Genomic DNA, 22,966 nt, shown 5'->3' with positions numbered 1-22,966 from the left:
CCAATTTTCACTTTTAATGGGTCCCTGTATTAAAACAGCTGCCTTGACTTTCCACAATGCATGTGGTTCTGGAGAAACCCAAAGCATATTCTCACTCTTTTTAATATTAGTTCTGGGGCAGTATGTCACCTACTTTCCTTAAGGATAAATGACTCTCCTAGAGCCCAGGGTGGATGGCTGACTTACTCATATAACTAATCATCCTTCCAAGAAATTAGTTATATTAGTTATGCATCAAACTTCCAGACACCAATAACGTGACTTACATCAGATGGTTTATTTTTTCAAATCTAAGAAGAAGTCCATTGTTAGGTGACGCAGGGCTAGTGTAACTCCTGCAGGAAAACATCAAGTATTTTGGCTCCTTCTGTCTTCTTGTTTCTTTATCCTCACAGTGTCATTTTGTCATGGTCTCAGAATGGGTATTTCCCATGGGTATTGAATCTGCATCTGGGACAGGAAGAATAAGGTTTTATGGCAAAAAGCCTCAAGGGACATGCTATCCAAATACGACTTTTTAAAAAACAACCCCAATGCCTTCTTGTTTACATTTCCTGAAGATTAACTGGGTCACAAAGGCACTCTGACTGTAAAGGGGTTTGGGAAAGCAAGTATTTTTAGTGAAGCATATTTGTCATCCTATGTACTTTATTCCTCCCTCTCCCTCCAAAATAATTGGTTCAATTTGCCAGGGAAAAGGCAAAATAGATATTGCATACAAAACTAAAAGTATCTGCTACAACTGTTTTTCTAGATTGATAGCTTGATCTGCAAGCCAAGGACTGGGCTGTCCCCCAAAAAACTATAACTGAGCAGTCACCAATTTTTAAAATGAATCTTGGTATTCATATATAGATAGTGCCTAGTGAGTCATGGGAAACCATAGGACTCTTTAGTGCTAGAGTTGAATCTTATTACAAATCATATTTTTATACTGTCTGGGAAATCACAACGTATTTTCCATTCTGTAACCTATCAGCAGTCTAAGTCTTGCTTTTATTTTGTTTTGTTTTTCTTGTTTGTTGTTGTTGTTGTTGTTCAATTCCCATTCCTGGAAGCCCAGTAGATTAAAATTTCATTGGCCAAACTAACCAGTTTTTATCAGTTTATTATTGGATTGAGTAATTTGCACTGGGTGAAAATATCATTCATCCCTCCAAATCCTACTTACCTCAGCCATGCTGAACTACATCAACCTTAATCTAAGGTTATGTGATTGCAACAGACAAATCTTATTCTGCTGGGTTGTAATAGATCTGTTCTCTTCTAATTTGGTCTCTGTGTATGGTTTTTAATCACTTTAATTTTCATAAATAATTTCCTACTTTATACAGTAGACTATCCCACCAAATTTAGAAAATATTACTCCAGTGATATATAAGATGGAAAATATCTACTACGTTAATATACTTGTTCTCCTGCTCTTAATGTCTCTATAGGCTGTAAAGTTTTTTAAAAAAAGTCTTAATAGCATCCTGTTTTGACAAACTGGAAAAAAAAAAAAGAAAAAATAGAGAAAGACAGGCAATTAAAAGAAAAGCTAGAGTTTTGTCCACTAATCAACCACTGTACCTCAACTATCTGTTAGCAGCGTGAAGGCTAGAATGGAGGCAGATAAAATTGGACGACTGAGGAATAAGTTGAAATAAATTATAAGGTTTTATCACAACCTTATTATTTAGTTGTGGGACTCTTTGTTTTTAATTATGTGACATGACAGTTTTCAGCGTAGAAAATATGCAGTTTCCATAAACATGACTCATAGAAGCAATAAGCCTCAAATAAGCAGGGGGAGGGGGGAGGGTGATCTGTGAAAACAGGCTCGTGAGTTTCCTCCTCCACATTTTATACATGGAACTATTATTTGCCATTATTATTATTATTTTTTTTTTATTTTTGTTGGTATAAAGCTATTATGCTTTTCTTTTTTTTTTTCTTTTTTTTTTTTATTTCCGGCATAACAGTATTCATTATTTTTGCACCACACCCCGTGCTCCATGCAATCCGTGCCCTCTATAATACCCACCACCTGGTACCACAACCTCCCACCCCCCGTCCCTTCAAAACCCTCAGATTGTTTTTCAGAGCGTGTGTTACTGCTCCTGGCATGTAAATGCATTTTATATTACGATTTTCACATGATATTCCAGGGCACAGTTTTGTGCTACAAACTTCTTCAAATTGGAATGTAATACTAATAGCAGTGGTTAATATTCTTGTGAACCTAAAAGATGAAGCAAACATTTGCTGAAATTTGCATAGTTTTCAATTTTCTAATGCTGGCTAATGGGAGCTGCTTGAAAATAGAAATCACCTTTATTTTTCCTAAGGAAAGAAAAGAAAAAAGCCTCACATATCAGTTCAAATTCTTCCTTGAATATTTTTAGCTTGTGTAGCGATTTCCAATTTTGTTTGTTTTTCTTTCTTCTTTTTTCCCCCCCATGCTGTGTAAAAGGCTTGCTCAGAGCAGTAGAACATAAAGGAGGGCATTTTTTTTTTGCCTTTTTTTTTTCCCCTTTTCTTTCTCTCTTTTATTGATTGGTTGAGAGGGTCTGTGTTCTTGGGTCCCTTGCAGCTTCTCCAGAGACTATACATGTAAATTGAAAAAAATCAGTATTACTTGAAAAAATAACTAAAACTTTGATTTAACAGTACAAGAGAGGGTACTCTCTAATCCCTCAAGTAGGAAATTGCTTTTCTTCATGATCCATTGCTTTTATACTGTTTCTGGCTGCTACTGCGGAAGGAGAAAAGACCCACCTTTACCATGTCTGTCTTCTTACCTCTTATTGGTTGGCAGTGAATAGTAGTTGAAATAAGTAAATTTAAATAATGACAGTAAGATCCTCAAGTCTCAGTTGGAGAACTATGATTATACCAAAGCAGGAGATAATTTACATGGGAGCCTCAAATGAGGATTTAAGACTTTGGCATAGTGTCACGGTGAGGAGGTGACTTTTGTGTGGCTCTTCTATGTGATACTAGAAATATTAGCTGGAATGGAATAGCACATGCTCCAAAACTGGGGATATTTGGACATAGGTAGTCTTTCCTGCCAGATGCTTCAGATTATTTTCTTAACAAATGACAAATCAAAATGTTGCCAAAATGAAGGGATACTAATGGTGTTGGCCATTGATCTTCCATTGCCCATCAAAGTGTCCAGTTTTCACCACAACGAAAACTGGTGTTTGCTGTTATAGGAGGTAGCATTATTTTAAGGCAAAACATTGTAAATTGGACCTAAGTAGTTTCATTTTCAATATCTGCCTCCTAATTTTTATTAGTATGTGAGTCTTTACATTGCACAGAAAATTGAAAGCTTTCTCCACCCTTAAAAATTAGAACAGCAAATCTAGTTTTAATTATTTAAGGGTAAATGTAGATGGGACATTTATTTCTTCTCTCCATTTGGATATAAAATATTTGAAATGTTTCTTGTATCACTTTGATTAAGGACCTAAAGACAATGAGGGTAAACTAGTTCATTGGAAAATAATATATGTGGCAGTCATCAGGTATGCTTTTTAAAAATCATGAGGTATTCTTTAATACTATCATGTGTTAAATATTGAAGACCACACCATATGCCTAATGAAAGCTTCATTAGAAAGACATTAGCAGATTAATTTCACTTGCTGTGTGGTTTATTTTATTTAGAATGCGGTAAGGTAAGTTCATTAGTTTGTAGATGTAATGTTTTCTACTGTACCTCAGTGCAGCTAGGAACAATTCCACAGAGGTCTACAGATCTACTAACACCTGTCAAGATAAACACACAGTTCTCTGGGGGAATCATCTCAGCAATAGAACAGAGAAAATCTGAGGAAAGTAATTCTTTCATGAAGGAAAAAGAAGACCAAAAAAACCCCAAAACCAACCCCCCCACACAAAACAAAACAAAACAAGAACCAAAAAAACCTCCTCAGTGATTAATGATTTTTTGAAATGCCTCAGAGGTCATATATTCCTCATACAAGTATAAAAAATATAATCTGTCTTTTAAGATTAAATGTTTGGAAGCACATACTACTCATTTTGAAATAAATATTTCAAGAGATTTGAACTCTGTGGAATGATCATGCAATTGGAACAGAGCCACTGAAAGTTTCTGACACATATAAGCTTAATCTCTCGTCCATCCCAGAACGAGTATATTAGATTATAAATTCTGCTATGGTGATATTACTTGAATGGCTATAGTTAAAATGGTGCCAGTATTTCCATTATAAAATCCTATTTTCAGGGATTTATAAGTTGCCTATAAATGTTTGCTCTGCAATTCAGCTTGGCAGCAAACATCTTTGCTGGGTGGTATTTTTTTTTTCTTCTTTTTACATAGTATAAGAAAGAAAGACATCTGTTTATAGCATGAGTAGGAAAATATGACAACAAATTCCCTTATTCTTCAAAACCAATTTATTTAGCATTCAAATCAGAGTTCAGCCTAAATTTCTTATATATTTTAGGCAATAAAAGAGCTAACCAAAAGCCTGTAAGGATAAATTGAAGATGATTTGTTTCCTTTGTCTGTTGGTTTTGGTTATTTTAAACTCCTAAACATGAAGATAGACTTAACCAGTAAGTTTGATACTGTATTCATCCAGCACAATAATAATGTGGATATACTTTTTTACATATCCCAGGTATTTTGGGGGGGGGGTGGTATTTGTGATAGTCTGCACTTGAGAAAGTAGCAAATAACTGACAAATTTCAGAAAAAGTTCCAATGGAGACTTATGTGTTAAAATTTGGCAGAAGAATGAATGAGGTATTAAGAGAGAAAAGATGATTTTTACTAAAGGAACAGCAGGGGCAGTGGGAAATGACTACAGTGTATTTCCAGGAAGAGAAATATTCTGTGGCTGGAGCCAAGGATGTTTGTAGGGGAGGTGAAAGAAGTTGAGATGAAGAAAAGACAGCAAGAGGTAGGGTGGGGGCAAATTTTGAAGAGCTTAATATGCCATGTTAAAGAACTTTGACTTTACCCAGAAAACAGGTAATTGTAGTATGATAGTCGTACTAACTTAACTATAGTACTAACGTCAAAAAAAATCACTCTTGACAAAATGTGTAATCCAATATATTTATCCTGAATTGAAAGGGGATTAGATTATAGATCCCAGACAAACCTATTTAGAGATTCAATTCAAATTGCATGATTAAATTCCTCTCTGTGCCGTAAAATGGCCATATACGTCCCAGAACATATATTCATAAGGATAGATCAAATTGGTTTATGTTCTAAGTGCTTGGGCCTTCAGGGAGTTGAGCTCGTCATACATGTGTGATGTCTGGTTCTGGATTTGGATATCTATATTTACTAGGGAATTTGCAAATTGTGTGTCAGTTTTTATATCTCCCTAACTTGCCTTATAGTTATGTTGCCAAGTCTAGCTCTGTTCGCTACAATCCCATGCTTCTTTCTTCTGCAGTGATGGATCTGCTTGGCAGACTGCTGGTGAGGGCAGGCAGACAGATCCCAGGTTGTTGGGTTGGGTTGCTGACTGTCCTGTAGCCATTGCTGGTCAGACAGGAGGCCTGATAAGAAAGAACCTGAAAGGGATTTGTATTTATGTTGTATGTGTGTTTGTTTTATGGTGATGGACTATTTGGGTGGCCAGTGTCAGGTTTAATATGGAAACAGACATTCTCATCATTTCTGATTTACTTCCCCGTATCATAAAAGAAGAGGAAAGAATAACCTATTCAATAAATTAAGTAGGTAAGTAAATAAAATTTTAAAACAAGCACATGTTAATACATGTATATACTAGGTACCAGACACTATTCTAAGTACTTTACATCTGTCAATTCATTTAATCTTTGCAACAACTGTACCATTATCAAGCCCCTTTTACAAGTAAGAAAACTGAATTTAAATAACCTGCATAAGGCCATGTGGCTAATAAGTTAATAGCATCGGAACTGAGCCCTCGTGTAGTGTCTACCTGTCTCTAGCCAGGCTAAACGAAGAAGGGCTTAAATGCAAAAGATAGGGTGGAAGAGCACTTTAGAAAATTAATTAATTATTCGTTTTAAAATAAACTTATTTATTTATTTATTTATTCATTTATTCTGAACAGAGTAGAGGAAAGGTGCGAGATGAGGACATGTAGGATTATATGGTAGACATCTTGAAGTCTTTAAATAATGTTTTAAAGAGGAGATCTGGGAGCAGCACTGTTGTCTGCGTTGAGTACACTGCTAAGAAGGTGACTTTATTTGTAAGGAGCCTGATTAAAAAACTTGCCCAGTGTTGGTTAATAAAACCTTTGGCAAAGGCTTTGACATTTAGATGGAGTGGTGGTTCTGAAAATCTGGTTCCCCTGGGCGTGCAATATAAGCATTATCTGGGAACTTGTTAAGAATGCAAATCGTTAGTATCTCTACATAGCAAGGGAATCAAAAAAGCAAAGCAATCTATGATGTAACAGATCCTTTTAATGATCCTCCAGGATACTAAAGTTTGAGCACCACAGAGACACAGACACTAAACTAAAAGATTATCAGGGAGATGGCCAAACTGGACCGTAGAGCAAGTAGGGAAGAGTTTGAAATGGCCTACGTTAAAAATCCCATTACAGGGGCGCCTGCCTGGGTGCCACAGTCACTTAAGCATCTGACTCTTGATTTCAGCTCAGGTCATGATCTTAGAGTCCTGGGATCGAGCCCCACATCGGTCTTTGCTCCCCGCAGAGGGTTTCTGCTTGGGCATTCTCTCTCCCTCTGTTCCTCCCCCTGTGCACTTGCTCTCTCTCTCTCACAAATAAGTCCTTTAAAGAAAAAAATCACAATACACATCATTATGTTTGTAACACTGATCTAGAGCATGTACGTATGAATAAATGACAGTAAGTTTTATTTAGTGCTTAATATATTTTGGAAACTGTTCCAATTCCATTACACACAGCATTATAATCATTTTACAGGTGAGGAAACCAGGGCAAGGGCCCATTAAACCCAATGTCAAATGAATAATAATGATGAACTCAAACTCACAGTCTGGCGGTCAAGCCACATGTTCTTCCACGATGTTATAAATATATTCACATCACATAGCAGGAACCTACAGAAGAGTGCGTCAGCAACATCAGTTGGCTGAAATAACTGTACAAACAATTATGATGACCGTGACTGAGAGATGACATATGATTGGCTGATGCCCAAGAAAAGCCCCCAATACTTAAAGATGCTGTTGCAGTGAAATTTCTATAACCCCGCCTTGGTGCCTAGCCAATAAATTTTAGGTAGGATGTCATACATGAAATTTTTATTAAATAGGTCAAGAGAAAAGAGAGATCATAAAACAGCCCTAAATTACGCAACTAACCTTGCTTGAATAAATCTAATCATGCTTTACAAGTCAAACTGCACATCCGGGCTTTCGTTTAATTTGAGTGAATTGGGTATCGTGTTGGGTTCTCACTACTCCCTCTCATTTGATATGTCGGTGTGGAGGTTCTAGGTAATAGCTACACTGACGGTATTCACCAGTCTATATCTGTGATTGGATTATGTGTGGTGGGAGATGAAAGTACACTTCCAGCTTCCTTAACTTCCAGTTAAGGAAACACTTCATAAATAAACCTGACTTTTCAGTGACATTATTACGCCTGTAGGGCTCCAGGGATGCTTTGAGCCCCGACATATTTTTTTCTTGTTTTTGTCATTTGGTTGCTTGGTTGGCTGGTTGGTTTGGTTTTACTCTCACTGCTCTTGCTCTCCTATTCAGATCCTTTCTCAGAATGCCCACAGGGACCTGTACTAACCCAGAAAGGAAACAGGGTCAGAGGTTTGTCTCCACAGCTTCACAGATGACACCCTCTCCTGAGTCTTTACCTCTTTATTCTCTCTCAGTCTTGACTCAGAAATGCAGGGAGATGGATATGTGGGGTCTTCTTGCCTTTCCATTGTGCTGACATTAGTAGAAATGTGAAATGCAAGACTGACACTCTCCTCATTTTTAATTTTTAAAAGATTGGTGCTGCCTGTGGGTTTTAATATACTTCCCCTCTGCTGCTTTTAGTGTCTACTTTTCTATTTAAGAAGCTTAATACTGAGCTGTAAGAATTTCCAATTAAGTTTAAGGATAACACGAAAAGGTTGAAAGTGTCTGCCTGACAACCATCCTGTTTCTTGAGACAGAAGGGTTGATTTTTAAAATATGAAAAAATAATTTGAAATGACCTGTCCTTTTCCATTTCTCTGCATCTTCTCTCTCCATTCATGGTCCTCTCTCTCCTTCCATTTCCTTTGTTTTTCTCCTCTCAGCTGTCAGACCCATCTCCCATTTCTTAATGCTGTTGTCCAGCTTAGGCTACCTAACTTCTTGTTCATTACAGATTATCAGCCATGAGTGGGCCTACGACAATTTTCCATGCACAGCTATTGCGTTCTTTTGGTAGAGTTCAGTAGCCACAGTGGTTAGAGGCAGAGGAGCATTAATCATTTCCAAGAGTTCCCAAAGGTGCAGGTCATAGTGAATGTAAAGTGCAAACCAACTGCTGCTACAGAAACAGACATTTATTAATAAGTAGGAGCAAAATCTTATAGCCTATTCTGGAAGTGAATGAAGTTCCAGCTCTTGGTTCTGTTAGGTACATGAAAAATGTCTTACAAAAAGGATTTGGCAAATATGGCAGTGACCAGCTCATCATCTGTCAGAATCAGAATCAGGACCCACTGGGGCACCTGGGTGCTCAGTGGGTTAGAGCCTCTGCCTTCAGCTCAGGTCGTGATCCCAGGATCCTGGGATGGAGCCCCACATAGGGCTCTCTGCTCAGCAGAGAGCCTGCTTCCTCCTCTCTCTCGGCCTGCCTCTCTGCCTACTTGTGATCTCTGTCTGTCAAATAAATAAATGAGATTTTTTTTTAAAAAAGCACCTACTTCCTATGGTTTTGTGATGATTAAACGAACTAACGCATTTATATCTCTCAGACTTGTGCCAGTTACGAATATGTTATTTCTTAATATTACTATTATTGTGGCACCATTCCTTATGGTAAAAGGTGAAAGATCTCTTAGATTCACAGACTCTATTCAAGTAGAAGCAAAGCATGTGTTTGTAAAATATTTTGGCTAACCCACTGATCTTGAATGTTAATAATTTCATGAAAGAGAACCCATTCCTAACCTCCATTACACCAATTGACAAGCCATTTATTTCACAAGTAATAACCTTTTCTTGACATACTTTGTAATTAATGAGCAAAGCCACATCATGATTGGAGATGATGATAGGCAAGGCTTCTAGAAGCTACCTCTGGCTTCTGTAATTCTGGCTGAGACACTGGAGCATACATTCCTGAGGAAGGCAGCTGACATTCCTGGGACTTAGAACACTAACACACATTTATATTACACTGTTTATGCTGAGATATTTAAGAGTAAATTACAGGCAGCCAAGCACCATGTCTCCTCCAACCAGTTCCTAACTCAACTGACAATAATTTGTCAGATGCTGCTGCCTTAGTTTCCTTTAAATAATGCAGTAACCACAATGCAATAACCACAAGGACTGACCAACTCAAGAGACATAAAGAGTAAACACAAGCTCTACTCGCTTCATCCAGATTAGGCAAAAGTTTGTTCTTGAGACTTTTGTACCCTCTTTCAACAGAGAGTTGTTCCTTTGTCCGCCAAATTACAACGATTTGTAACAAATATTGCAGCCTCAGTATCACAGCACTCACCCCAGAGCCCCGAAGGTATCACAGAGGTGCCCAAACATCTGCCTGGATATTGTAGCTACGGTGTCTTCTTTGAAGGCAGCCATAAATCTTTACTCTTTAGCTCTGGAGACTCCAGTAAAACCGAGATTTCTGGCCCATCCTTTCCCTAACCCCACCTTTATCTCCCTAGCCCTGAGACAATATAAGACAGGCAGGAGAGCCTTTTCTTCATTGAATGTTCTTGGGAAGGTTCACCAGAATCTTCTCTACTTACTCTACTCCTGTGGTTTTAATTTATATAAATCACTCTCCAAAGCCCCAGCCCCATCCTTCTCTATTTTTTTTAAAGAGAGTAACAAATACAGTAAGTCCTCATTATACCCAGATATGAATTCATACCTTCACTAAAACTTGTAACTCCCAAATCAATAATAGTGACATGAGGGTGGTCATTAACAGACACACGCAGAAAGGGAAGGAATTTCAGTCCCTAATACCCAGTTCCCAGCAGAGGCCAAACAAGGCAACACTCTGCCTCATACTATGAACAGGTGCTCTTTTTTGTGTTCTGTTTAGTGGCATGTTTTCACATTTCTGTGGTTTTTTTGTGGGTTTTGGTTTCGGTTTTTGTGATTTCGCTGTTTAAAATGGCCCTGAACTGTAGTGCCAGAGTTCTAACATTCCTAAGTATAAGAAGCCTGTGGTATGCCTTTCAGAGAAAAGAGGTTATTATGTTACCTAAGCCTTACTTAGGCTTGAATTATAGTGAGGTTGACAGTGGGTTCAGTGTTAACGAGAACCCAAATACATTAAATAAAGTGTCTTTAAAAAGAAAAAAAAAAAAAAAGAAAAGAAAAAACACATAAAACAAAGTTATGTATTAACTGGCTGATGAAAGTGGTGTGACCAGAGGCCTTAAGAATCCACCACCTAGGAGCAATGGTTCAGTGTTCTGTAATTCATTGTCCAGTAGTGACTTCATAGACCATAACTATGATGAATAGTGAGAATTGACTATATGCACCAAGAGGCTAACTTACATTTCCCATATGCCTGGCTCGTGAGGGAGTTCAAATGAAGACTTGACTCCTCTCCCTTTCAGGAATCTACCATCTGGTTGGAGAGGCAAGGACAGATCAACACCATATACAAGGGTATTGAGGAACAATGCAAAGCTCTACATTTCCTACCAATGGAAAGGAACTGAAGAATCGTGCAGGCTAACCAGTTCAAATACATTAGACCCACATGAGAGGAGAGACATAGTGCCTCAATTGTGGGGAGGATTTGATATATTTTAAAGTACTCTCACATTAAATATAGCATTATAGCCTTCCTGCCCTATGGGATTGTTAGGAAAAATAGGAACATGACTATTTTATAAAGGAAGCCACAGAGCCTCAGGGAGAGGCTAAGTGTCTAATGTGACATAACCAGTAAATGGTAGGGCCAAGAATGCCACCCAGGTTTCTTACCTCCCAATCCAGGACTCTGTCCAGACTAATACTATGAGATGTCACAATGAGAATATTACATAGAGTCTTAAAACCATACCTCTGGGATGATTTTGCTCTCCTTTTCCTTTTAAAGCTTACTTGATTTATTAAAAATGAATATACACAACCCTTGGCTAATGAATTAAAATACTCATGCTAAAAAATAACAAAATGAAGAGGAAAATGGCCTGGGGATATGAGCTAGGAACAGTACACAGTGGAAGGTGCTGAATTTAGGTTCTGTTGCTCTTTGAACAGCTGTGGGAAGTTGGGAGACATGGTGTATTTAAGTAGATAAAAACATATTCTCTAACATGGCTAAGCCATTTCAATTCAGTGAACTACTGAAGAATTATTATTTTTTTAGTAGAATCATATAAGCTTGACAGGAATGTGAGATACTGGATTGCTGCGGATTTGATTTGTTGGCCCCTGGACAGGGGTTACATAGTGACCACCAAAGTCCCAGGGTGACTCTGAATGAACTAGGAGGCAATATACAAGTCTCAGTCGCCACTTCCATGAGTGGCTGATGTGAATCAAATCCTCCTGGTATTACTTTTTTTTGCCCCCATACAGGACTTTGTATTTGTTGATCTAAGGGATTATATAGTCAGTGAGGAGCCTTTGAGAAGCAGTGCTTTATCAGAGTTGTTTCCTCTGTTTTTAAATAGGAATAAAGACGAAAAATGTCCAGCCACTAGACATGTCACAGTTTTTATCATGTTTTGGAAACTGGGGAGGTATTTCTGTCATAGTCCTAAATCGTATCTGCTTGGTGACTGTGGTCCTCTTTGCCAACTCCACTTGCTATCCTAGATTTTTACTCTTAGGTTGTGTTGTCTTTGCTGGTCTCTCATCCAGGACATGCAGCTTCCAGTTAAAGATGTTGCATTTCATCCACGGGATATAAATATGCTCTCTTCCTTGGAGGCACTAGATTTAAGAATTTTTGTTTCCCATTGCCATTTTCCTTATGAGAAAGGGTGAGAGAAAGGCAGATCTCCACCCTTATGAAACACCATCACATCTGGGCTTCTCTAGGGATCTTGGGGGTTCTTAAATATCCCCCAAACGTTTGAAGTACAAGCAATCTCATTCACACTGTTTCTATCTACTTTCCTCCTCTTTACCACCTGTCTCCTTCCTCTCTTTCATTCTTTTTCTGTCTCTTCCTTGGCTGCCAAATTCACTCTTTTTTTCTTTTTTTTTTTTCCTCCTTCTTGTGTGTTTTGGTTCCCTGCACTTCCACTGCCTTATGTGAGATATGGTATTGTAGTGGGAATGAGGACTCTTTGTTATGAGTAATATGTGTAATTAACAGATCACCAAAACTGATACTTGAGTAGACGGTGTCAAACCATATTTAGCAGATTGGGTTTGAACACCTGGCAGAACAAGTTTGGTCCAATAAAAAGAGCCGGGTTCTTTCCCTTTTAAGAGCTCTCAAAACACTGGTTACATCTAAACCATAGGGGTAGGGGAAGGGTGCCATTTGCCGTTGTAATTCAGACGGAGGGATCACCTGGCAGAGGAGGGAGAGTTGCTTTTTAGGTGTTCCCCGCATCGCCGTACACGTGTCCCTTTGATGTGTGGAGAATGCTCGAGAGAGGCAAAGCAGGGCGATTTCTGTGGGAAGCTAGACCAGCCTCCCTCGTTACATAGGCTCGTCCTCTGCATTGCATCCGAGCTTCAGTGATTTGCTGTTTGGAGACTGCAGATTTGCATAGAGCCCCTCGCTTCGCCAGCGTGTGTGGTTTTTCTTTTCTTTTCTTTTCTCTTTTTTCTTTTTCTTTTTTCTCCCCCTGCCCCCTCTTTCGTCTGCTGCTTCTTTTCCTCAGCTCTCTTTCCCCGGTTCGATCCCCGCTTCCTTCCTAAGGGTGCACTCTTCCCTCTGAACCCCTCGCCGGGCGTAAGTGTCAGGAGGCGGCGGACGCGGAGATTGCCTCGGGAGCAGGCGATGCGCGCCGCTGCTCCGCGCGCTGCCCGGGGGAGGCTGGCGCGATCCGGGGAGCCGGCCGGGGCTGAATGGAGGGAAGGGGTGCCTCGATTTCATGGGGTCTGCTTCTCCCTTGAAAGGAGGTTGGGCCGGCGAAGTGGCCTCCCCAGTCCCCACACACAATGCTAAATGGATTTACCTAGTGGATTCGCGGTGGATGGCTGTCATGTAGAAGTGAGGACCCTCCGGGAGGAGCTTTAAACAATTTCCCCGCTCCCCACCCCCCGGCACGCACTCTCGCCCGAAACTCTTTGGGAGTATCTCTCGAGAACCTGGAGCCCTGGAAATCTGGGAGCAGCCGCTCGCTCCGCGCTCGCTGTTCCCGGGGCTGCCTTCCCGGACAAGCCCCCCATCAGCTGCATTTGCATCGGCTATGTTTCGGATTCTTTGGGGTGCAAGGCACGGCGGACTCCAGGACCCCGAGAAGACTGTCCGAAGGAGGGAGAGGATGGGTGCTCTGGCGCGGTGAGGCGGCCGGCCCCTCAGCCCACCCGGAGCCGCCCGCTCCTCGGCGCCCTCTCCCCTCCCCGCGCCCCAAACTTTGCCTCCCGCGGCGGCTGCCCCTCGGCGGGCGCCCCGCCATGTACCAGAGGATGCTCCGGTGCGGCGCCGAGCTGGGCTCGCCCGGGGGCGGCGGCGGTGGTGGCGGTGGCGGCGGCGGCGGCGCAGGGGGGCGCCTGGCCCTGCTCTGGATAGTCCCGCTCACCCTCAGCGGCCTCCTAGGAGTGGCATGGGGGGCGTCCAGTTTGGGAGCGCACCACATCCACCATTTCCATGGCAGCAGCAAGCATCATTCAGTGCCTATTGCAATCTACAGGTCACCGGCATCCTTGCGAGGCGGACACGGTGGGTCTGAGGTGCCAAGTTCTCGCGGGTTACTCCCTCTCTCCCTTTCACCCTGCGCTCGCTTCTCGGCCCCTAAGGCTCAGAGAAATGGGAGCGCGAGAAAGGGAGGTGCATTTGGGTGTGTTTGGTGGGAGCCACTAATCTCTTTGAAGACAATAGAAAGGGGCTGGGGGAAGGCGTCGCGGGTGTTTGTGGTGAGGGGTGGGAGGGGCGTTTCTTGTCGGGGTGCCGGGAGAAAAGATGTGGGCACCTATGAAAGGACCATCCCTGGCCGGGCGCTTGGGCCCCGCGGGAAAGGGGCGTTACTAGCCAGAAGGTCACTCGGTGTGGCCGGATGGGGCGCCGCGCTCAGCCGAGGGACCTGAGCGCCACAGAGAGGAGGACTCTGCAGAACCTTTTGTCTGTGCTGTATGTGCTGCCCCACCTTATGCCCGTTTTCCCAGGCCTGGGGGAGGGAGAGGTTCCAGCTTGCACATTCCTTCAAAGTGTGCCCAGACCGCAGTGGCAGTGAAGCGGCTGGTCCCAGGACTCGCTCAGCAGGCTGCCAATTGCTTTTGCCCCCGCCTCTTGCCTTAATTGGAGAAGGTAGGAGAGTCGCCCTGGCACCCTCTCCGGTGCTGGGCAGCCGCCCACCGGGCTTGGAGAGGACCTTTGAACACCAGTGCCTTTACTCTACCCCCCACACAAGTACACTTCTCTTTCTTGGTGATTGGACTGAGTTATTTTTTAAACAGAGCAGAGAGAGGGTTGGCTACCCAATCCCAAATCCCATGGTTCCTGTCTGAAGGCTTTTGGGATTAGGGAGGTCCTGCTTCCTTCTTACTGAAGAGTTTAGTGCTTCCCAAAGAGGGCAGGTGGGTGAGCGCTGGCTGGATTAAGCCAGGAGGTCTGCCTGGAGGAGAAGTTGGAGTCCAAAGAAACTATTCTCCTGACCCGTTTCCTTTGTAAAGAGCAGAGTGGTTGGTAGGTTTCTTCTCCAGAGTGGCCAACAATATAAGGCCAGGTTCCTCTCATCTTCAGATAAGTGCCTATTGCAGATTCCCTGAACTGTCAATAAATAAAACCTCAAACTGTTTTGGTGAGTCTTTCCCAGTACCATTGTTTCTTCTCTCCCAGTGCTGAGTCTGCTACTTGAAAAGGCAGGGCAAGAAAGTTGTGGAGACTTAACAACCGCCCCCCCCCCTTTCCCTAAGGGGCCCCTTCCTCTTTCAGACTTGGTTCAGCTTTATGTCCTTTGCCCTTCTCCTTAGGTAAATCTTCTCCCCAGAGCAGCTGCTGCTTATACCCCTTCCTCAGGGACAGGCTTCCTACCTAGGGACAATTCTGGTTAGATAGGAGGAGCTATAGCTTAACCTAAGTGAAGTGAGAACAAATCCTCTTGACACCTCATTTTAGGAGTGGCTTAGAGACACACCTCACCGTGGGTCCTAGGAATCCCTTCCCTTCTTTCCCTCAGGTCCCTCTCAAGAATTTTCTCTAGTTCAGAGTGGCCAGGCTGGAGAGGAGTGATGCGGCACACCTGGGCTTCTTAGCTCTAAATAACGGAGAGGCTAGATCCATTTGAAAGCATGAGGAGTTTCTGCTGCTCTCACCACTTTCTCACAGTATTCCAGGACCTTGTTGCTCCTTTTCCCTGGGTGCTGTTCTCACCCACTGCCCTGCCTTTGTTCAGAATTGCGAGAGTCCCGTGGGAGGAAGGCAAGTCAGGGTGCAGGAGGGGCAGACAGCGTGGGTGGGTGAGGTGAGCCAGATGGGGGTATGCGAAGGGGTGGGGCGCCTAATTGTACCAGTGGGAAGTGCTTGGCTAATCATCTCATATGCATTTAACTTCTCCTTTTCCGTGGCTCTGTCTCTCCCGAGGGCTGAGGCAGCTGAACAGGGAGCGCCCTGGGGAAACCGAGAGAGGAGATCACGAAGGGGCCCTGCCGCAGAGCCGGCACTCCTTTTCCCCTTCCCACTGCAGCTCCTGCCCCAGTCAGGCGCCGTCTGCTGGTCTTTACAAACATTTCTTTCCCTCCAGAATACAGGGATTGTCTCCGTATGTGAATGAAAAACTAGGCACATCTATCATTGATAAAAAGGAAAGGATAGGAGATAGTGGAGAAAATCGTATGTGAACAGTGGTTGATATTATTCTTTTGGGTCAGAGAACTTTCTCTTTCCTTCGAAGGTTGTATTGTACGGACATACTTGTTTTTGAAACTTTACCCACCCTCCTTACCCGTACTTCGGGAGGAAGATTTCTGATTTCTTTTTTTTTTTTAAATCCGAGTAACAAACTTCCCTGTCAGTAGCCAGCCTCTGCCAAAGAAAAGCTGCTGTGAATTTTTCATACTTCATCCCTGTCCTTCCTTGAAAAGAGGGAATTAACCCTGGCTAGAGAACAATCAAGAAATATTATGGATGAAATAATCTTCTCCGGGTGGGGGATGGAAAGGTGTACGGTGGGAATGCAGAGGGGCTGAGAGTTGGGCAGGCAGGGTGGTGGCTTAGAAGAAACCTAGTAAGAAAGAGGTGATGTGGAATTTGTTGGATCAATAAACTGCCTGACCATTCAGCTCATTAGGCTAAGGGCCCACAAGGAAATAATCTTTGAGCCTAACAACGAGGGTGAAGGGGAAGAGCAGAGGGGAATGACAGTGCCATAGATTCCTAGCCGAAAATCAAGGCAGGTGTAAATGAGGTTGAGTTCAAAATTCCCCAGACTACTGAAAACGTACATATGTTGATGAACAAATCAGCCAGCCTGGTTTTTTGTTTTAGAATTTCTTGGAATCCTAAAACATTTTTTTCTCATAATAGGGAAAGTGTGTATATGCTTGAACATGTAAAAGAAAAATCATGTGTGGTGTATTTTAGGGAGTAAAATTGAGTCTATCCTCTATGTTTTGAAAACTGCTACGTTGACTATCCAGGTTCATTCTTCTTCATTTTCTCATCTTGCCATGCTTCATTTGCACTATTATGAGGTGTCACTTACAAGGATTGCAGGGTGCTGAAATCGCTCCTGGCTACCCTGAGCATCTTTATGCAAGCTGACCCAGTTGCAGAGATTATGATGAGGATTTTTTTAAAAATGCATATGAGAAGCAGGTTTTCAGATCACCACAGAATCCATTTTTTTTTTGCTTGTTCTTAAAAATATAAGTGATGAGAACACTGCCATAAAAATTATATTTTCATTTAAAAAACCAGAGAATGGAATGACTGCAAATGATAAAAAGCAAGCCTTCTCATAATTAAGAATGCTACTTAAAGCCAGCGAGAGTTCAGAATAAACCAGTGTGTTCAGTTAGTATTTCTTTAGCGATGGGCTATATGTGCCAAGCATAGAATGATGTCAGCGCAGTGCTTGGGTTCCCATCTCTTCTCCTGGCTTTCCTAGGAGCCTCTGCATACTTTCAGAAATTAGCTTTGAGCCTCTCAGTAATTTCAGGAGATAAAAGAAAGAGAAAGCCATCATACAACTGAGCACACCAGGGCTAGCCATTCTCCTCCCACAAATATGAGCTCCGGAAATTATACTGTCATGATTAGCTTATAATATTAAAGGGCAAAAGGGCTTTCCCAGAAGGGAATGTTAACAGATTTTAAAAGTGTGGTTTGTAATTGAAGTAGCCCAATGCTGTTATATAAGAATAATAATTATATCTTGAATGTATAATGGTTCTCATTCTAAGGCACTTCTGTACATACACTAACTTCTAAGAGGAGCTGTCCATTTTGGAGGGAGTTTGAATAACATTTTCCTTGTAAGGATACTGAGAGATACCACAGGAGCACAGAAAAATGAAGTCGAATCTCTGATCAAAGAGAGGAGTTAGAATCAAGGCTTCATGTTCCAAAGCCCCGCGCAACTGAAAGGGTCCACCTTGTGCTTTAATGGTTGAGATCTTGGAGAAGAAATTATCACAGGGACCAAAGTCTAGCCTTTTGCTTCCTACATGTACTAACAATAGTGAATACTTTAAGATAGAGTATGGCCACCTCACTGATGTCCCACTGCTCACTTCATTGATTTTGCTAAGGAGGGTTTCATTTATCTTTTGTTTTTCTGAGACATAAGTTGCTGTATGATTTAGTGATCCTTTTGCTCCTTTGTCTAACAAAGAGAGTTAGCAAAACCTCTTGCAATACACTTAGTGTTCAAGAAAAATTTAGATTTTCTGGTAATTAACTCATAGGTTTGACCCAAAACAGTTTTTTGGACTATGAATATTCAGCCAAAATAGACATTTTCTACCCCACACTCCTTTCTTACATTAGCTTCTTGGACAAAAATATGCATCACTGCAATGCTATTTTAGATAAGATAGCTAATATTTCTAGAAGAAGCTTTGAATCAATCATGGTCCTAGTAATCCAAGACTCTCGGGTAATTTTTGGTTGCTCCCAATCTTAATATATTTATTTTTTAGATTGTCTATCCGTTCCTTCAGAAATACATAGTATATGTATGTTTCTGTGTCGGTGCATCAGGTATTATGAAGGCCAGATAATAATTGGGATAATGAGAATAGAGGTAAGAGAGGAGGAACAGGGTACCCAAGGCAGGACCATCAGAAAGTTCGCAATTTAGTTTTAAAAAATCCAAGCTATTGTTAGAAAGAGTTAATCCTTAAGCAGAGAAACAGAACTTGTTCTGTAAAAACAAGTAGCTTCTGAGCATAAATGCAAAAAACAAATTTGTATGTGTAGCAGTCATCTGGGACGCAATATGAAATGATCTGATAAAAACATCAACATAGTGGATTTTATCTATATTACATTATATTGTCCTTTAATATTAATGTTCTGGAAAGAGCTCCTTGCACAATTTCTTTTCACTGAGTTGCATATATTTCTTCTTCCAAAATATAAAGTCTCTTATTTTTCAAATAGATGTTAAGTCTAGTTTTACAAATATGTTTAAGACAGGGGCTTCTTGACTTAAATTCAAACTACTATAAAAACTATTGAGGCAGCTTGGTCTGGAAAAGTAAATTCACAGACACCTATCTGTGAAAATTTGGCCACTGCCACTGACTAGCATTCTATAAATTTACTAAACTACTTGTCCTCACTAAGATTGTTTTTTCAATCCATAAAATGAAAATATGAGTTATAGTTCAGTGAAGAATAAATGATTTGATGAATGCCCAGACTAAAATAGGCCCCAAATAAACGTTTGTTTAAAAAAATAGACATTTAGTTAGTTTACACATCTTGGCTATTATGAAGAGTGCTCCAATCGACATGAGAATGTGAATATCTCTTTAGAATCCTGATTTTAGATCTTTTGGTTAAATACAAAGTGGAATTACTGGATTGTATAGTAGTTTTTTGGTTGTTGTTGCTTTGTTTTGTGCATGTGTGTGTGTACGTGTGTTCTTCTCTTAAAGAAATTCCATTCTGTTTTTCAACAATGGCTGCACCACTTTGCATTCCTACCAAGAGTATGCAAGCATTCCAGTTTTCCTACATCCCGTCAAAGTTTGTTGTCTTTTTGATAATAGCCATCCTAAAAGATATAAGGTGATATCTCATTATGGGTTTGATTGAACGGATGAAGAAAATGTAGTACATGCAGATAATGGAATATTATTCAGTCTTAAAAAGAAGACCATACTTCTGCAGTATATATCATGGGTGAACCTTGAGGACATTATGCTGAGTGAAATAAGCCAGTCACAGAAGGACAAATGCTCCCCCCTCCACTTTTTTCTTTTTTTAAAGATTTTATTTATTTATTTGACACACAGAGAGAGATCACAAGTAGGCAGAGCAGCAGGCGTAGAGACCATGACCTGAGCTGAGCCTTAACCCTCTGAGCCACCCAGGTGCCTCCAAATGCTCCCCTTATATGAGGTATCTAGAACAGTCAAACTGACAGAATGAGGGAAGGAAATGGTGGTTGCCAGGAGCTGGGGACAAGAGGAAGTGGGGAGTTTCTAATCAGTAGGCGTAAAGTTTCAAATGTAAAAGATGAGTAAGTTCTATGTATCTGCTTTATAGCCTTATGCTTAGATAACAATACTGAATTGCACACTTGAAATTTTTTTAAGCCGGTGGATCTCCTGTTAAGTGTTCTTACCATGATAGAATAAAACTTTAAAAAATTAGAGGAGATATCAGAGAGAAGACACATGAAGTGGAAAAAACAGACTTGAAATTGGGAGACTAGACTTCTAGGTCTGATTCAGCCAGTTGTTCATCCTTAGAGACAGCTGTCCCTGTCCCATTTTACACTACATCCTGAGTCTCTTCTAAATGAAAGGTGCAATTGGTTTTCTGACCTGCTGTGACCTTAATGAAAATGTTGAGCACGGCTTTTATATTGTTTTGTCATTCATAAACATGATTTTTAAATTGGACTAAGATTGTTTCCAACTTTGAGTTCTAAGTTCCCTTTGATAAAAAGAATCTCTTAAAATTTTCATACTCCTGTTGTTTTTTGCCAAAGGCTTATTGATTCTAAACATACTGTAACTGGAGATATTTTTTGTAAAGATTGTATTTAGGTCCCTTCAGCCTTCCAGTTGTCCCCTCATTACTTAGAGGTGGCTTACTTAGGTGCAAAGAAACCATGGCGGGGCAGGGAGGCAGGCTCAGGGTACTTGTCTAGGACTTGCCACTCAGCTGAGGTCCTAAGGACTATCTCTTAGAAACTACATCCTTCCTTTACTTGGTCTTTTTGCCCAGTTCTTCTGGGTCTGTTTGGGGTATAGAATATCTCCCTGTAGAGAAATTGGTAACAGCCTTTTAAATATTCCTTTCCTTCACAAAATACAAGGTTTTTTTTCTGTGTTGATCATATAACAATGAATTCCCTCAAGTTTCAGACAGAAACTTACTAAAAACAGCTATATTTTAAGCATATATTTCCACAGAGTCCTTATGTAAATTGTCTCATTTAATCATCATTATAACCCTGGCAGGGCTTATGATCACAATTTTGCTGACAGGGAAACAGATTTAGAGAGGCGATGATTCTGCCAGGGTCACTTAATTAATAAGCATCCACAGTACTTTTGCTTTTCCACTACAATATGATAAGAGGCAAGGTTGGTCTTCTTCTTTTTTTTTTTTTTTAATACTGCATTTAAATTTAGAAGACCTGAATTTTGTGCCAGTGTTGTCATTTTCCAATTTACTTCTCAAGAAAAAAAAAAGTTTCTTTATTAAGAAGAAAATTGGTCAAGAAAACGTAGTTAACTAATACAGTTATTAATAATCATAAGTGACTATGTATGTGAAATTTGTATCTCCATTCTAATGGAAGAATTTTTAGTTAATATTACATTTTGATACTTAGCTGAAGATAGATAGTAAGATGGGTATGGATTAAGAAATGAGGGGCATTTTGAAATTCAACTTTAAACATTATACTCAGGGATAAATAACATTATTAATCAAATAATGACAATGATAGTAAAATACTTTATGACTGAAAGATGGTGATCCCTAAGCAAATTTTATGTTAATCACTAAGTATGCAGGTAGATAAGAAGAAACCAACCACTCTATCGCTTTTGTGAACTTGTATCTGTGGGATTTGTGGACTGGAACTGAGGTAGTGTAGAAAAGTATTTCTACCGTGTACTTCTAAGATATGTGGTTATGTACATACTAAGTTTTACATGAAGCTTATATGAATCTGGGAGTCGTGTGTGCGTTTGTGTGTGTGTGTGTGTGTGAGAGAGAGAGAGAGAGAGAGAAAGGGAGGGAGAGAAAGAGAGAGAGGAAGTAAAAGTATTAGACTTATTTTAGTTATGGGATCTCAAGTTTAAGTGTATTATATAATGTGACCCACATTATGGACTTTTTTTTTATGTGTTCCTGTACATGTTTTCTTTTTTTTTCATATAACTATATTGGTGAGAAAAAGTATTATGAAATACCTCTGAAAATTATCAACTAGAAAAAAAACATGTAAGAAAACGGTAAAGAAGTGATTTTTAATGTGTGGTAAAATACAAGTCAGTGACATTTATTGACTTGGACATCAGTTCTGCACAGTTGTTTTGATTATATGAGTTGCCACTGGACTAACATTGGTACATGTAATTATTTATGTGGTTCAGCCTGTCTTGGCTATTAGTTACCATCTGGTCATCATGACATATTTTTCTAGATGACTACAGGATTCAGGGCTGCTAAACAAAAGTGGTATTTTTGATGCTTCTTAAAACCGAGATGATTTTGGATTCTGAAATGTCTAATTTTACTTTAAGATTGAATAATCTAGGGGCGCCTGGGTGGCTCAGTGGGTTAAAGCCTCTGCCTTCGGCTCAGGTCATGATCCCAGGGTCCTGGGATCGAGCCCCGCATCGGACTCTCTGCTCCTCGGGGAGCCTGCTTCCTCCTCTCTCTGCCTGCCTCTCTGCCTACTTGTGATCTTTGTCAAATAAACAAATAAAATCTTAAAAAAAAAAGATTGAATTATCTAAAGGGTGGATAGAGCATGAAGCACATCACTCTGAGTGATTGTGTTTCTGTTCTAAAAAAAATGCATTCAGGGCAAATATTCAAGTTCAGTGTCCTAGTATTCCAAGAGTATCTAGTTAGCACTTTTATTTGGGTATGCAGCATGATGTTTAAAGATGTGTGTAGTTTTCCTGGTGAATTACCCTTTCCAATTGTTTAACATCTTGCTTCTGTTAATCTGATAAATGCTCTAGTTTGTGTCTATGCCACTGTATGTCATTACCTTTTCATTGACAGGTATGTTTCAATTTGGCATAGAGAAATGCTACGGGAGCATGACAAGTTTAAATACCTCGGAACTTTTGCCTACAAGGTTTATTATAGAAATTTCACATTGACTTCCAAGAGTCTTGACATGTAGGACTAGTTATTCCTAACATACTCATTGAAAGTTGATCATTTTCTACATACTCCTTTCCAAAGTTGCAGTAATGAAACTTTCCTCAACATTCTAGACTTAACGTCCTTGAAGTGTACCTTTAACT

At 40.5% G+C, this 22,966-nt stretch overlaps 1 protein-coding gene across 31 annotated transcripts in view; it reads left to right on the top strand.

Moving 5' to 3' along the window:
• Positions 1-22,966, top strand: part of NRXN1 (neurexin 1) — a 1,166,070-nt gene that overhangs the window by 708,501 nt on the left and 434,603 nt on the right. For 2 of the 31 annotated variants that reach the window (XM_032352100.1, XM_032352098.1), the window contains exon 1: positions 12,707-14,015. The exons of 27 other annotated variants lie outside the window; for them this stretch is intronic. In XM_032352100.1, the coding sequence (XP_032207991.1) occupies positions 13,751-14,015 (265 nt within the window). In that variant the 5' untranslated portion in view covers positions 12,707-13,750. Of the gene's footprint in view, positions 1-12,704; positions 14,016-22,966 lie in introns of those variants that run through there. 2 more of the 31 variants (XM_032352101.1, XM_032352099.1) reach the window with 2 other exon arrangements.

The sequence above is a fragment of the Mustela erminea genome, chromosome 7 (genome assembly GCF_009829155.1).
Source record: "Mustela erminea isolate mMusErm1 chromosome 7, mMusErm1.Pri, whole genome shotgun sequence".
Lineage (NCBI taxonomy): Eukaryota > Metazoa > Chordata > Mammalia > Carnivora > Mustelidae > Mustela > Mustela erminea.
Note: the sequence above shows the minus strand (reverse complement) of the source record. Positions and strands in the feature narration are given on the sequence as shown.